Source organism: Scyliorhinus torazame, chromosome 5 (genome assembly GCF_047496885.1).
Source record: "Scyliorhinus torazame isolate Kashiwa2021f chromosome 5, sScyTor2.1, whole genome shotgun sequence".
Taxonomy (NCBI): domain Eukaryota; kingdom Metazoa; phylum Chordata; class Chondrichthyes; order Carcharhiniformes; family Scyliorhinidae; genus Scyliorhinus; species Scyliorhinus torazame.
In genome coordinates, this window is record NC_092711.1 from 85,411,523 (window position 1) to 85,425,299 (window position 13,777).

Below are 13,777 nucleotides of genomic sequence, written 5' to 3' on the forward strand. Positions count from 1 at the left end.
CCATCCCTAGATGCCAAGGCTAGGAGAGACAGTATGGAAGGTATGGAGAGCTAGGACTGTTAAAATTTGGTTTTGGGATCGCAGATTACCCACAAAGCGGAGAGCACATCCAGGTAGATAAATCCCCGGGACCTGATGAAATGTATCCCAGGATATTGCGGGAGGTTCGGGGGAAAATTGCAGGTTCCCTAGCAGAGATATTTGAATCACCGACAGCCGCAGGTGAGGTGCCTGAAGATTGGAGGGTAGCAAATGTTGTGCCTTTGTTTAAGAAAGGCCAGAGGGAAAAGCCTGGGAACTACAGACCGGTGAACCTAACGTCTGTGGGGGGTAAGTTGTTAGAAGGTATTCTGAGAGGCAGGATCTACAGGCATTTAGAGAGGCAAGGACTGATTAGGGACAGTCAGCATGGCTTTGTGTGGAAAATCATGTCTCACGAATTTGATTTGAGTTTTTTGAAGGTAGATGAGGGTAGTGCAGTCGATGTTGTCAACATGGACTTTGCACAGCCTTTGTCAAGGTACCGCATGGTAGGTTGTTGCACAAGTTAAATCTCACGGATCCAGGGCTGGTTCACACAGGGCTAAATAGCTGACAATTAAAACAGACCAATGCTGGCCAGCAGCGCAGGTTCAATTCCCGTACCAGCCTCCCCGAACAGGCGCCGGACTGTGGCGACCAGCGGCTTTTCACAGTAACTTCATTTGAAGCCTACTTGTGATAATAAGCGATTTTCATTTCATTTTCAGGTAGCCAATTGCATGCAAAATTGGCTTGATGACAGAAGACAAAGGGTGGTTGTAGAAGGTTGTTTTTCAAACTGGAGGCCTGGGACCAGCGGTGTGCCTCAGGGATCAATTATGGGTCCACTTTATTTGTTATTTATATTAATGATTTTGATGAGAATGTAGGAGGCATGGTTAGTAAGTTTGCAAATGACACCAAGGTTGGTGGCATAATGACGAGTGAAGAAGGTTATTTAGGATTGCAACGGAACTTGATCAATTGGGCCAGCGGACAAATGAATGGCAGATGGAGTTTCGAACAACAAGAACAAAGAAATGTACAGCACAGGAACAGGCCCTTCGGCCCTCCAAGCCCGTGCCGACCATGCTGCCCGACTAAACTACAATCTTCTACACTTCCTGGGTCCGTATCCCTCTATTCCCATCCTATTCATGTATTTGTCAAGATGCCCCTTAAATGTCACTATCGTCCCTGCTTCCACCACCTCCTCCGGTAGCGAGTTCCAGGCACCCACTACCCTCTGTGTAAAAAACATGCCTCGGACATCTACACTAAACCTTGCCCCACTCAACTTAAACCTATGCCCCCTAGTAATTAACCCCTCTACGATGGGGAAAAGCCTCTGACTATCCACTCTGTTTATGCCCCTCATAATTTTGTAGACCTCTATCAGTCGCCCCTCAACCTCCGTCGTTCCAGTAAGAACAAAACGAGTTTATTCAACCGCTCCTCATAGCTAATGCCCTCCATACCAGGCAACATTCTGGTAAATCTCTTCTGCACCCTCTCTGAAGCCTCCACATCCTTCTGGTAGTGTGGCGACCAGAATTGAACACGATACTCCAAGTGTGGCCTAACTAAGGTTCTATACAGCTGCAACATGACTTGCCAATTCTTATACTCAATGCCCCGGCCAATGAAGGCAAGCATGCCGTATGCCTTCTTGACTACCTTCTCCACCTGTGTTGCCCCTTTCAGTGACCTGTGGACCTGTACACCTAGATCTCTCTGAAATTCAATACTCTTGAGGGTTCTACAATTCACTGTATATTCCCTACCTGCATTAGACCTTCCAAAATGCATTACCTCATATTTGTCCGGATTAAACTCCATCTGCCATCTCTCCGCCCAAGTCTCCAAACAATCTAAATCCTGCTGTATCCTCTGACAGTCCTCATCGCTATCCGCAATTCCACTAATCTTTGTGTCGTCTACAAACTTACTAATCAGACCAGTTACATTTTCCTCCAAATCATTTATATATATATATATAGTGAAAAGGTCCCAGCACTGATCCCTGCGGAACACCACTGGTCACAGCCCTCCAATTAGAAAAGCATCCTTCCATTGCTACTCTCTGCCTTCTATGACCTAGCCAGTTCTGTATCCACCTTGCCAGCTCACCCGACCCTGTGTGACTTCACCTTTTGTACTAGTCTACCATGAGGTACCTTGTCAAAGGCCTTACTGAAGTCCATATAGACAACATCCACTGCCCTACCTGCATCAATCATCTTTGTGACATCCTCGAAAAACTCTATCAAGTTAGTGAGACACTACCTCCCCTTCACAAAACCATGCTGTCTCTCACTAATATGTCTATTTACTTCCAAATGGGAGTAGACCCTGTCTCGAAGAATTCTCTCCAGTAATTTCCCTACCATTGAAGTAAGGCTCACCGGCCTGTAGTTCCCTGGATTACCCTTGCAACCCTTCTTAAACAGAGGAACAACATTGGCTATTCTCCAGTCCTCCGGGACATCACCTGAAGACAGTGAGGATCCAGATTTCTGTCAAGGCCTCAGCAATTTCCTCTCCAGCCTCCTTCAGTATTCTGGGGTAGATCCCATCAGGCCCTGGGGACTTATCTACTTTAATATTTTTTAAGACGCCCAACACCACGTCTTTTTGGATCTCAATGTGACCCAGGCTATGTACACACCCTTCTCCAGACTCAACATCTACCAATTCCTTCCCTTTGGTGAATACTGATGCAAAGTATTCATTTAGTACCTCGCCCATTTCCTCTGGCTCCACACATAGATTCCCTTGCCTATCCTTCAGTGGGCCAACCCTTTCCCTGGCTACCCTCTTGCTTTTTATGTACGTGTAAAAAGCCTTGGGATTTTCCTTAATCCTATTTGCCAATGACTTTTTGTGACCCCTTCTAGCCATCCTGACTCCTTGCTTAAGTTCCTTCCTACTTTACTTATATTCCACACAGGCTTCGTCTGTTCCCAGCCTTTTAGCCCTGACAAATGCCTCCTTTTTCTTTTTGACGAGGCCTACAATATCTCTCGTTCTCCAAGATTCCCCAAAATTGCCGTATTTATCCTTCTTCATCACTGGAATTCCTTTCAACTGACACTTGAAAGCCTCCCACATGTCAGATGTTGATTTGCCCTCAATCATCCGCCCCCAATCTAGGTTCTTCAGTTCCCGCCTTGTATTGTTATAATTAGCCTTCCCCCAATTTAGCACATTCACCCTAGGACCACTCTTACCCTTGTCCACCAGCACTTTAAAACTTACTGAATTGTGGTCACTGTTCCCGAAATGCTCCCCTACTGAAACTTCTACCACCTGGACGGGCTCATTCCCCAATACCAGGTCCAATACCGCCCCTTCCCTAGTTGGACTGTCTACATATTGTTTTAATAAGCCCTCCTGGATGCTCCTTACAAACTCTGCCCCGTCTAAGCCCCTGGCACTAAGTGAGTCCCAGTCAATATTGGGGAAGTTGAAGTCTCCCATCACCACAACCCTGTTGTTTTTACTCTTTCCAAAATCTGTCTACCTATCTGCTCCTCTATCTCCCGCTGGCTGTTTGGAGGCCTGTAGTAAACCCCCAACATTGTGACTGCACCCTTCTTATTCCTGATCTCTACCCATATAGCCTCACTGCCCTCTGAGGTGTCCTCCCCTAGTACAGCTGTGATATCCTCCCTAACCAGTAGCGCAACTCCGCCATCCCTTTTACATCCCCCCGCTATCCCGCCTGAAACATCTAAATCCTGGAACGTTTAGCTGCCAATTCTGCCCTTCCCTCAACCAGGTCTCTGTAATGGCAACAACATCATCGTTCCAAGTACTAAACCAAGTTCTAAGTTCATCTGCCTTACCCGTAATACTTCTTGCATTAAAACATATGCACTTCAGGCCACCAGACCCGCTGTGTTCAGCAACATCTCCCTGTCTGCTCTGCCTCAGAGCCACACTGTCCCTATTCCCTAGTTCTCCCTCAATGCTCTCACCTTCTGACCTATTGCTCCTGTGCCCACCCCCCTGCCATACTAGTTTAAACCCTCCCGTGTGACACTAGCAAACCTCGCGGCCAGGATATTTATGCCTCTCCAGTTTAGATGCAACCCGTCCTTCTTATATAGGTCACACCTGTCCCGGAAGACCTCCCAGTGGTCCAGATATCGGAAACCCTCCCTCCTACACCAGCTGTTTAGCCACGTGTTTTGCTGCTCTATCTTCCTATTTCTAGCCTCCTGGCACGTGGCACAGGGGGTAATCCTGAGTTTACAACCCTAGAGGTCCTGTCTTTTATCTTTCTGCCTAGCTCCCTGAACTCCTGCTGCAGGACCTCATGCCCCTTCCTGCCTATGTCGTTAGTACCAGTTTAGATAAATGTGAGTGTGATGCATTTTGGTAGATTGAATCAGGGCAGAACCTACTCAGTGAGTGGTAGGGAGTTGGGGAGAGTTATAGAACAAAGAGATCGAGGAGTACCGGTTCATAGCTCCTTGAAAGTGGAGTCACAGATGGACAGGGTGAAGAAGAAGGTATTTGGCATACTTGATTTCATTGGTCAGAACATTAAATACAGGAGTTGGAACGTCTTGCTGAATTTGTACAAGACATTAATAAGACCACACTTGGAGTATTGTGTACAGTTCTGGTGCTATTATAGAAAGGATATTATTAAACTAGAAAGAGTGCATAAGAGATTTACTCGGATGCGGCCAGGACTTATTACCCTGGAGCATAGAGGGCTTAGGCGTGATCTTATAGAGGTCTGTAAAATAATGAGGGGCATAGATGAGGTAGATAGTCAACATCTTTTCCCAAAGGTAGGGGTGTCTAAAACTAGAGGGCATAGGTTTAAGGTGAGAGGAGAGAGATATAAAAGAGACCAGAGGGGAAATTCTTTTCACACAGAGGGTGGCGAGTATCTGGAACGAACTGCCAGAGGCAGTAGTAGAGGTGGGTACAAGCATTTAGACAGTTATGTGGGAATGCTGGTATAGTGGGGTATGGGCCAAATGTAGGCAATTGGGATGAGCTTAGTGGTAAAAACTGGGCGGCATGGACAATTTGGGCCGGAGGGCCTGTTTTCATGCTGTAAACCTCTATGAATATACAACTGCAGCAAAACATCCCTACATTTATATTAGATTTCCTTTGCAATAAACAATAATATTCCATGGACCTTCCCAATCACTTGCTGTACCTGCAGACTAACTTGGGATCGGGCACCCCGATCCCTCTGTACCTCAGAGTTCTGCAATCTCTCTCCATTTAAATAACATTGTTTTATTAATACTTCCTGACAAAGTGGACAATTCACATTTTCCCAAGTTGTGCTCCATCTGTCAGTTTTTTGCCCAGACACTTAACCTATTTGTAGTCCTTTGGATTGGATTGGATTTGTTTATTGTCACTGTACCGAGGTACAGTGAAAAGTATCTTTCTGCGAGCAGCTCAACAGATCATTAAGTACATGAGAAGAAAAGGGAATAAAAGAAAATACATAATAGGGCAACACAACATATACAATGTAACTACAAAAGCACTGGCATCGGATGAAGCATACAGGGTGTATTGTTAATGAAATCAGTCCATAAGAGGGTCATTTAGGAGTCTGGTGACAGTGGTGAAGAAGCTGTTTTTGAGTCTGTTCGTGCGTGTTCTTAGACTTCTGTATCTCCTGCCCGATGGAAGAAGTTGGAAGAGTGAGTAAGCCGGGTGGGAGGGATACAAAGAACAAAGAAATGTACAGCACAGGAACAGGCCCTTAGGCCCTCCAAGCCCGTGCCGACCATGCTGCCCGACTAAACTACAATCTTCTACACTTCCTGGGTCCGTATCCCTCTATTCCCATCCTATTCATGTATTTGTCAAGATGCCCCTTAAATGTCACTATCGTCCCTACTTCCATCACCTCCTCCGGTAGCAAGTTCCAGGCACCCACTACCCTCTGCGTAAAAAACTTGCCTCGTACATCTACTCTAAACCTTGCCCCTCACCTTAAACCTATGCCCCCTAGTAATTGACCCCTCTACCCTGGGGAAAAGCCTCTGACTATCCACTCTGTCTATGCCCCTCATAATTTTGTAGACCTCTATCAGGTCTCCCCTCAACCTCCTTCATTCCAGTGAGAACAAACCGAGTTTATTCAACCGCTCCTCATAGCTAATGCCCTCCATACCAGGCAACATTCTGGTAAATCTCTGCTGCACCCTCTCTAAAGCCTCCACATCCTTCTGGTAGTGTGGAGACCAGAATTGAACACTATACTCCAAGTGTGGCCTAACTAAGGTTCTATACAGCTGCAACATGACTTGCCAATTCTTATACTCAATGCCCCGGCCAATGAAGGCAAGCATGCCGTATGCCTTCTTGACTACCTTCTCCACCTGTGTTGCCCCTTTCAATGACCTGTGGACCTGTACTCCTAGATCTCTTTGACTTTCAATACTCTTGAGGGTTCTACCATTCACTGTATATTCCCTACTCTAAACCTTGATTATACTGCCCGCTTTCCCCAGGCAGCGGGAGGTGTCGATGGAGTCAATGGACGGGAGGCAGGTTTGTGTGATGGACTGGGCGGTGTTCACGACTCTCTGAAGTTTCTTGCTTCAGAGCGGTTGCCATACCAGGCTGTGATGCAGCCTGATTGGATGCTTTCTATGGTGCATCTGTAAAGGTTGGTAAGAGTCAATGTGGACATGCCGAATTTCCTTAGTTTCCTGAGGAAGTATAGGCGTTGTTGTGCTTTCTTGGTGGTAGCATCAACGTGGGTGGACCAGGACAGATTTTTGTAGATGTGCACCCCTAGGAATTTGAAACTGCTAACCATCTCCACCTCAGCCCCGTTGATACTGACAGGGGTGTGTACAGTACTTTGTTTCCTGAAGTCAATTACCAGCTCTTTAGTTTTGCTGGCATTGAGGGAGAGATTGTTGTCGCTACACCACTCCACTCAGTTCTCTATCTCCCTCCTGTATTCGGACTCATCGTTATTCGAGATCCGGCCCACTATGGTCATATCATCAGCAAACTTGTGGATGGAGTTGGAACCAAGTTTTGCCACGCAGTCGTGTGTGTACAGGGAGTAGAGTAGGGGGCTAAGTATGCAGCCTTGCGGGGCGCCAGTGTTGAGGACTATTGTGGAGGAGGTGTTGTTGTTCATTCTTACTGACTGTGGTCTGTTGGTCAGAAAATCGAGGATCCAGTTGCAGAGTGGGGAGCCAAGTCCTAGGTTTTGGAGCTTTGATAGGAGTTTGGCTGGGATTATGGTGTTGACTTGCAGACTCCTTCAATCCACTTCACAAATTACTTTCCGACCTGTCTTTGAGGGATCAGAAAATTTAGCCGCCATTCAATCCCGTCATCCACCACATTCATACCGATTGTAAATGGGTGAGAGCCCAGCACTGATCCTGGTGACATTCCACTTGTCACATCTTACCCACCCAGAAATGACCCATTTATACCTACTGGCTGCTTCCTGTTCGCTAACCAATCCTCTATCCATGCTGATATGTTGCCCCCAAACCATGAGCTCTTATTTTGTGTAATAACCTTTGATGTGGCACAATGGGAAATACCTTCTGGAAATCCAGATAAAGCACATCTACAGGTTCCCCTTTATTGACATCCCTTGTTACTTCCTCAGAGAACCTTGATAAATTAGTCAATCACGATTGATTCCCTGAATTGCATTTTCAAACACTGTGTCAAAAGAAAAATAAAATCTGCTCGACCCCTCTGGCTCCTTTGCCAATTGCCTCATAGGGACTCACTTTCTGTTCAAGAGCCTGCCAAGCCCTCTCACCCACTTACCCGAAAGTGAACCAATTTAATCAGGAAAAGTCCAACAAATTCAAATATTTTCCTGTTAAAGGTTTATTGATGAAACAGAAACATGGTTAAAAAAACTAACTGAAAATTACTTGAGGATCAAAGACAACCAGAGTAACAGGATGTTCACAATGTTCTGGTCACACATGGATTCCCTTCAGCTCCTCTGTACCCTGTTCCCGTGACTTCCCGCTTGGGACACGGGGGTACTGAACCTTGGGGGTCACATCATCGTCATCCCCTGTCACCCCCCTCCCAAAACCTGATTGGTTAGAGGTCCAGTTCCCAGTTTAGCACAGGGATAAATCGCTGGCTTTTAAAGCAGACCAAGGCAGGCCAGCAGCACGGTTAAATTCCCGTACCAGCCTCCCCGAACAGGCGCCGGAATGTGGCGACAAGGGGCTTTTCACAGTAACTTCATTTGAAGCCTACTTGTGACAATAAGCGATTTTCATTTCACTTCATTTCAGTCAAGCCTCCAGCAACTTTCTGGCTCTAGTAGCGACGCCCTTGGCAGTTCCCCTACTGGGGAACAGGCCCCGTTATTCTCAGCTAAATTCAGCGAAAGTCAGCCCTCAGCTCCATCACCTGGCTGTCATTGACGCGAGCAATAGAGACAGAAAGGTGCCCGAGGCTCAAATAGGAAGACAAAACTTGTGGATTTGGACCCCCATAAAGGTCACCAACTTCTTATTAAAAAATCAAACTCCCAGTCAACAAATGAAAGGATCAGACGACAGCACTTCAAGTTTTATGACTTTTAATACAACAAACTAGAAGCTACTTTAACTTGGAAACCTACACAGTAAACTATAAACTAGAACTTTGTCCTGTTACACAATCTAAAATCACACTCCACAATTATAGTTACTCTGTCCTGGAAGTCGAAACTTAATTGTCTCAGAATTTGTCCAAGTGAGGATTCATTTTCGAGGATTTACTTCCGTTCTTCGACCAAGGCACCGAGGAAAAAGAAAAGGGAGAATAGAATGTGAACCGGCAAAATACATAAAAATAGACTGTAAAAGTTTTTCTGGTTACGTAAAAAGGAAACATTTGGCTCAGGCAAAGTTTTGTCCATTCCAGATAGAGTCAGGAGAATTTAGAATGAGGAATAGAGATCTCTACAGCCACCTCGTTCAACACTCTGGGATGTTGATCATCAGCTTTTGGGGATTTATTCACTTTCAAGCCCAGTAATTTCTCCAGTACGACTTTTTCACCAATACTAATCTCTGCCAGTCCCTTGGTTCTCTGGTGTTTTGGGGACAATTTCTGTATCTTCCTCTGTGAAGTCAGACACACATTGTTTAGTTTCTCTGCCATTTCCTTACTCCCCATTATAAACTCTCCTGTCTCTGCCTGGAATGGACCCACATTGGTCTTTGCTAATCTTTTCCTTTTCACATTCCTGGAGAAGCTTTTCCAGTCAGTTTTTATGTTTCTTGCCAGTTTGCTCCCATCAGTTTCTTGATCCTCATTTGCTGAATTCGAATGGATCTCGTGGAATCTTTAACTTTTCTTGTTCACCCCGGTTACATCACTTTTCCTGTTAGATTTTTGTTCCTTAAAGGAATCTATATTTGTTGTATATATGCAAAATAAAAGTTGCAAAAATCTCAGAGGACCATAGGCTGCTCTCCCCTTTGACAGAGAGAGAGTTGACTGGAGGTGATTTAACCTGAGTGTCAGCACACCTCAGGCAAGGGGCCTGGTTGAGAAGGTGGGGCCTTCATGAATAAACTCAGCCAGTACGGGAGTTGAATCCTCACTGTTGGCCTTGCTCTGCATCACAAACCAGTCATACTGCCAACTAACCTAACCGATCCCTGATAAATATATAATTCCTTAAACATTAGGTATTCCCTGTACCAATCAGATTCCAGTCAACCTCAGACAACTTGCCCCTCACACCCTGATAGTTTTCTTCTGTGAGGAACACCCAGATAAATTAAACAAAAGAATCATGTAACTACCAGGGCTCATCTCCATGGCAGTGTGGCATGCTTTGGGGGGTTCCAAACAGAAATAGGAACTAAATATCTTCAAACTTCCAAACATCCTTTCACACTGTGATCCTTGTGCAATTTGAAGCCAGGTATTAGCAACAAGGCTCAAAGACCATCAGCCCACTGGAGGCAAAGTGGTGAGACTGGCCAGTCCAGCAGAAAGAAACCCTCCAACCATCCCCACTGACCACCTGTCAGAATGAACAAAATGCAGTCCTGGGTGTAGAGCAGAAACAATAACAGCAGAATCCAAATCGATTGTGAAATTGTTGGTGTCACAGCAGGTGCGCTGAAGCAAGGAATCCCATCGCACATTGAGAGGTGGACGGTCTCTCCCCAGAGTGAACTCGCTGGTGTGACTGCAGGGTGGATAACTGAGTGAATCTCTTCCCACACTGAGAGCAGGTGAATGGCCTCTCCCCAGTGTGAATTCGCTGGTGTGTCCGCAGGTCGGATAACTGAGTGAATCCCTTCCCACACTGACAGCAGGTGAATGGCCTCTCCCCAGTGTGAACTCGTTGGTGTGTCTGCAGGTGAGATAACTGAGTGAATCCCTTTCCACACTGAGAGCAGGTGAATGGTCTCTCCCCAGTGTGAACTCGCTGGTGTCTCTGCAGGTGAGATAACCGAGTGAGTCCCTTCCCACACTGAGAGCAGGTGAACAGTGTCTCCCCAGTATGAATTTGCTGGTGTGTCTTCAGGGTGGATAACTGAGTGAATCCCTTCCCACACTGAGAGCAGGTGAACGGCCTCTCCCCAGTGTGAATTCGCTGGTGTGTCTGCAGGTTGGATGGCTGAGTGAATCCCTTCCCACACTGAGAGCAGGTGAATGGCCTCTCCCCAGTGTGAACTCGCTGATGTTTCAGCAGGGTGAATGAATCACTGAATCCCTTCCCACACTGAGAGCAGGTGAATGGCCTCTCCCCAGTGTGTATTCGCTGATGTTGCCGCAGGGCGGATAAATCAATGAATCTCTGCTCACACTGAGAGCAGGTGAATGGCCTCTCCCCAGTGTGAACTCGCTGGTGTCTCCGCAGGGTGGATAACTCAGTAAATCCTTTCCCACACTGAGAGCAGGCGAATGGCTTGTCTCCAGCGTGAACTCGCTGGTGAATGCGCAGGTGGGATAACTGAGTGAATCCCTTTCCACACTGAGAGCAGGTGAATGGCTTCTCCCCAGTGTGAACTCGCTGGTGTCTCAATAGGTGGGACGAATCACAGAATCCTTTCCCACACTGAGAGCAGGTAAATGGCCTCTCCCCAGTGTGAACTCGCTGGTGTGCCTGAAGGTTAGATAACTGACTGAATGCCTTCCCACACTGAGAGCAGGTGAATGGCCTCTCCCCAGTGTGACTGCGTCGATGAGTCTCCAGCTCAGATGGGGCTCGGAATCCCTTCCCACAGTCCCCACATTTCCATGGTTTCTCCATGTTTTGGGTCTCCTCGTGTCTCTCCAGGTTGGATGATCAATTGAAGCCTCTTCCACAGACACAACACTGGTATGGTCTCTCCCTGCTTTGAATGTTATGTCTATTCAGGCTGTGGAACTGGTTAAAGCTCTTTCCACAGTAAGTTCGCTGGAACTGTCTGTGCGGAGTCTGCACTTTCTCCCGTGTCTGCGTGGGTTTCCTCCGGGTGCTCCGGTTTCCTCCCACAGTCCAAAGATGTGCAGGTAAGGTGGATTGACAATGCTAAATTGCCCTGAGTGTCGAAAAAGGTTGGATGGGGTTATTGGGTTACGGTGATAGGATGGAGGTGTGGGCTTAGGCAGGCTGATTTTTCCAAGGGCTGGTGCAGACTCGATGGGCCAAACGGCCTCCTTCTGCACTGTAAATTCTGGGAGTCTATGAACTCTCTCACCCGGGTGTGTGTTGTGTGGGTCTCGGTGCTTTTCCTGTCACACTGATGTTTCCACAGTCAGTTCACTGGAACACTCTCACTCGGGTGTGTGTTGTGTGGGTCTCGGTGCTTTTCCTGTCACACTGATGTTTCCACAGTCAGTTCACTGGAACACTCTCACTCGGGTGTGTGTTGTGTGGGTCTCGGTGCTTTTCCAATCAAACTGATGTTTGAAATCTTTAGGTGACAGTTCGGGTAAACATTTCTCCTTCTAGATTCAAAGGCCGATGATGTTCAGGCTCCAGGGAATCGAGTGACTCTCTCAGATCGAGACGTAATGTTTGAGATTTCTGTCTGTAATTCTTCCTCATCTAATATCCTGTAAAAACAATTGACAAAATTCATCATTGTTAGTACAGGATCGAAACTTAGAACAGACAATTCTCGTTTCTATGGAACATTTTTCCTCTCTCTTATTCCGCGAAAGCTGTAAATCTCCATCCCACACAATCTCCCTCCATTCTCACTCTGCTGTATCTAATATTCACCCTCCCTATTCTCCTGAAGGTGCTGATTCAGGCTGATTGACAGATCCAAGCTCACAGCTTCCTGTCCAGGAGATCACAACAAATATGAACTGCAGGCGGCCATTCGGCCCATCGAACCTGAACCATTCAATGGGATCATTGGCTGACCAACCTCAGCACTGTTTTCCTGCACTATCCCCCTATCACAATGGTCAGCACAGTGGTTAGCACTGTTGCTTCACAGCTCCAGGGTCCCAGGTTCGATTCCCGGCTTGGGTCACTGTCTGCACGTTCTCGGTGTGTCTGCGTGGGTTTCCTCCGGGTGCTCCGGTTTCCTCCCATGGTCCAAAGATGTGCAGGTTAGGTGGATTGGCCATGCTAAATTGCTCTTAGTGTCCAAAAAGGTTAGATGGGGTTATTGGGTTACGGGGCTAGGTGGAGGTGTGGGCTTAAGTAGGGTGCTCTTTCCAAGGGTGATGCAGAGTCAATGGGCCTAATGGTGTCGTTCTGCACTGTAAATCCTCTGGGGCACAGATTTCCAAAGCTTCACCACATCCTTGAGTAAAGAGATCCCTCCTCATTTCAGCTTTCTCTCCATTTACCTGCCAGTTCCCCATAACCCTCGACACCCTCATCAATTAGAAGTCTGTGTGAGGGGGGGGGGATGTCGGGTTTGTGAGATGGGAGCTGGAGTAGCTGTTTTTCCGCAGGTTCTGGCACCACTCACCTATAATCTGTCACTTACCTGATTGCCCGGCTCCCATCTACCTAATCCTTGAATTAATATTGTGATCGTGTCCCTGGAAGATGTCAGGGTTTAGTTTGGTAGGATTCTGCCAAAAGGAATCAAGAAATGCGTCGATAAAACAGCGCAGGTGGATTCAGCGGGAATGGAGCTGCCTTTTCAACATGGCGGCCTGACCCTCAGGAGGTCTCTCGACCCCGCGCTCTCCGGGGCTCTGGGAGGCGGCAAAAATTATGGCTGCCAACATTATCCGTGTTACTGACCAGAGGCGGAGTGTGCTGACTCAATATCTGTGAGCTTGTGAGCACCACCTGCAAAGCTCCATGAAGAGGCTCGATGATCCGGAGGAGAGAATCCTGAACGTTCAGCAAGATGCCTCCTCGTCGGAGGCAAGAATTCAATCCTTTGAAAACCAGCCGAGTGGCGTGGCGGAGGTCCTGGAGGATTTGGAGAACTGAGGGTCAGAGAAAGAACATCCGAGTCATTGGTCTGTCAGATGCTCATCATAGAATTTACAGGGCAGAAGGAGTCCACTCGGCCCATCGAGTCTGCACCTTGGAAACAGCACCCCAGCCAAGCCCATACCTCCCCCCCATCCCCGGAACCCAGTAACCCCACCTAACCTTTTATTTGGACACTAAGGGCAATTTATCGTAGCCAATCCACCTAACCTGCACATCTTTGGACTGTGGGAGGAAACTGGAGAGCCCAGAGGAAACCCACACAGACACGGGGAGAACGTGCAGACTCCGCACAGATACTGACCCAAGCCGGGAATCGAACCTGGGACCCTGGTGCTGTGAAGCAGCTGTTCTAAC

General features: G+C 47.2%; 1 protein-coding gene across 1 annotated transcript in view; it reads right to left on the reverse strand.

Moving 5' to 3' along the window:
- The window catches only part of LOC140417761 (uncharacterized), a 35,376-nt gene extending 22,052 nt beyond the window's left edge, over positions 1 to 13,324 (reverse strand). Inside the window, exons 1-2 of the mRNA XM_072501232.1 lie at positions 12,960 to 13,324; positions 10,128 to 12,066 (exon numbers count right to left, since the gene is read on the reverse strand). Coding sequence (XP_072357333.1) covers positions 10,128 to 11,278 — 1,151 coding nt within the window. The 5' untranslated portion in view covers positions 11,279 to 12,066; positions 12,960 to 13,324. The remainder of the gene's footprint in view (positions 1 to 10,127; positions 12,067 to 12,959) is intronic.
- Between the last annotated feature and the right edge of the window lie 453 nt (positions 13,325 to 13,777).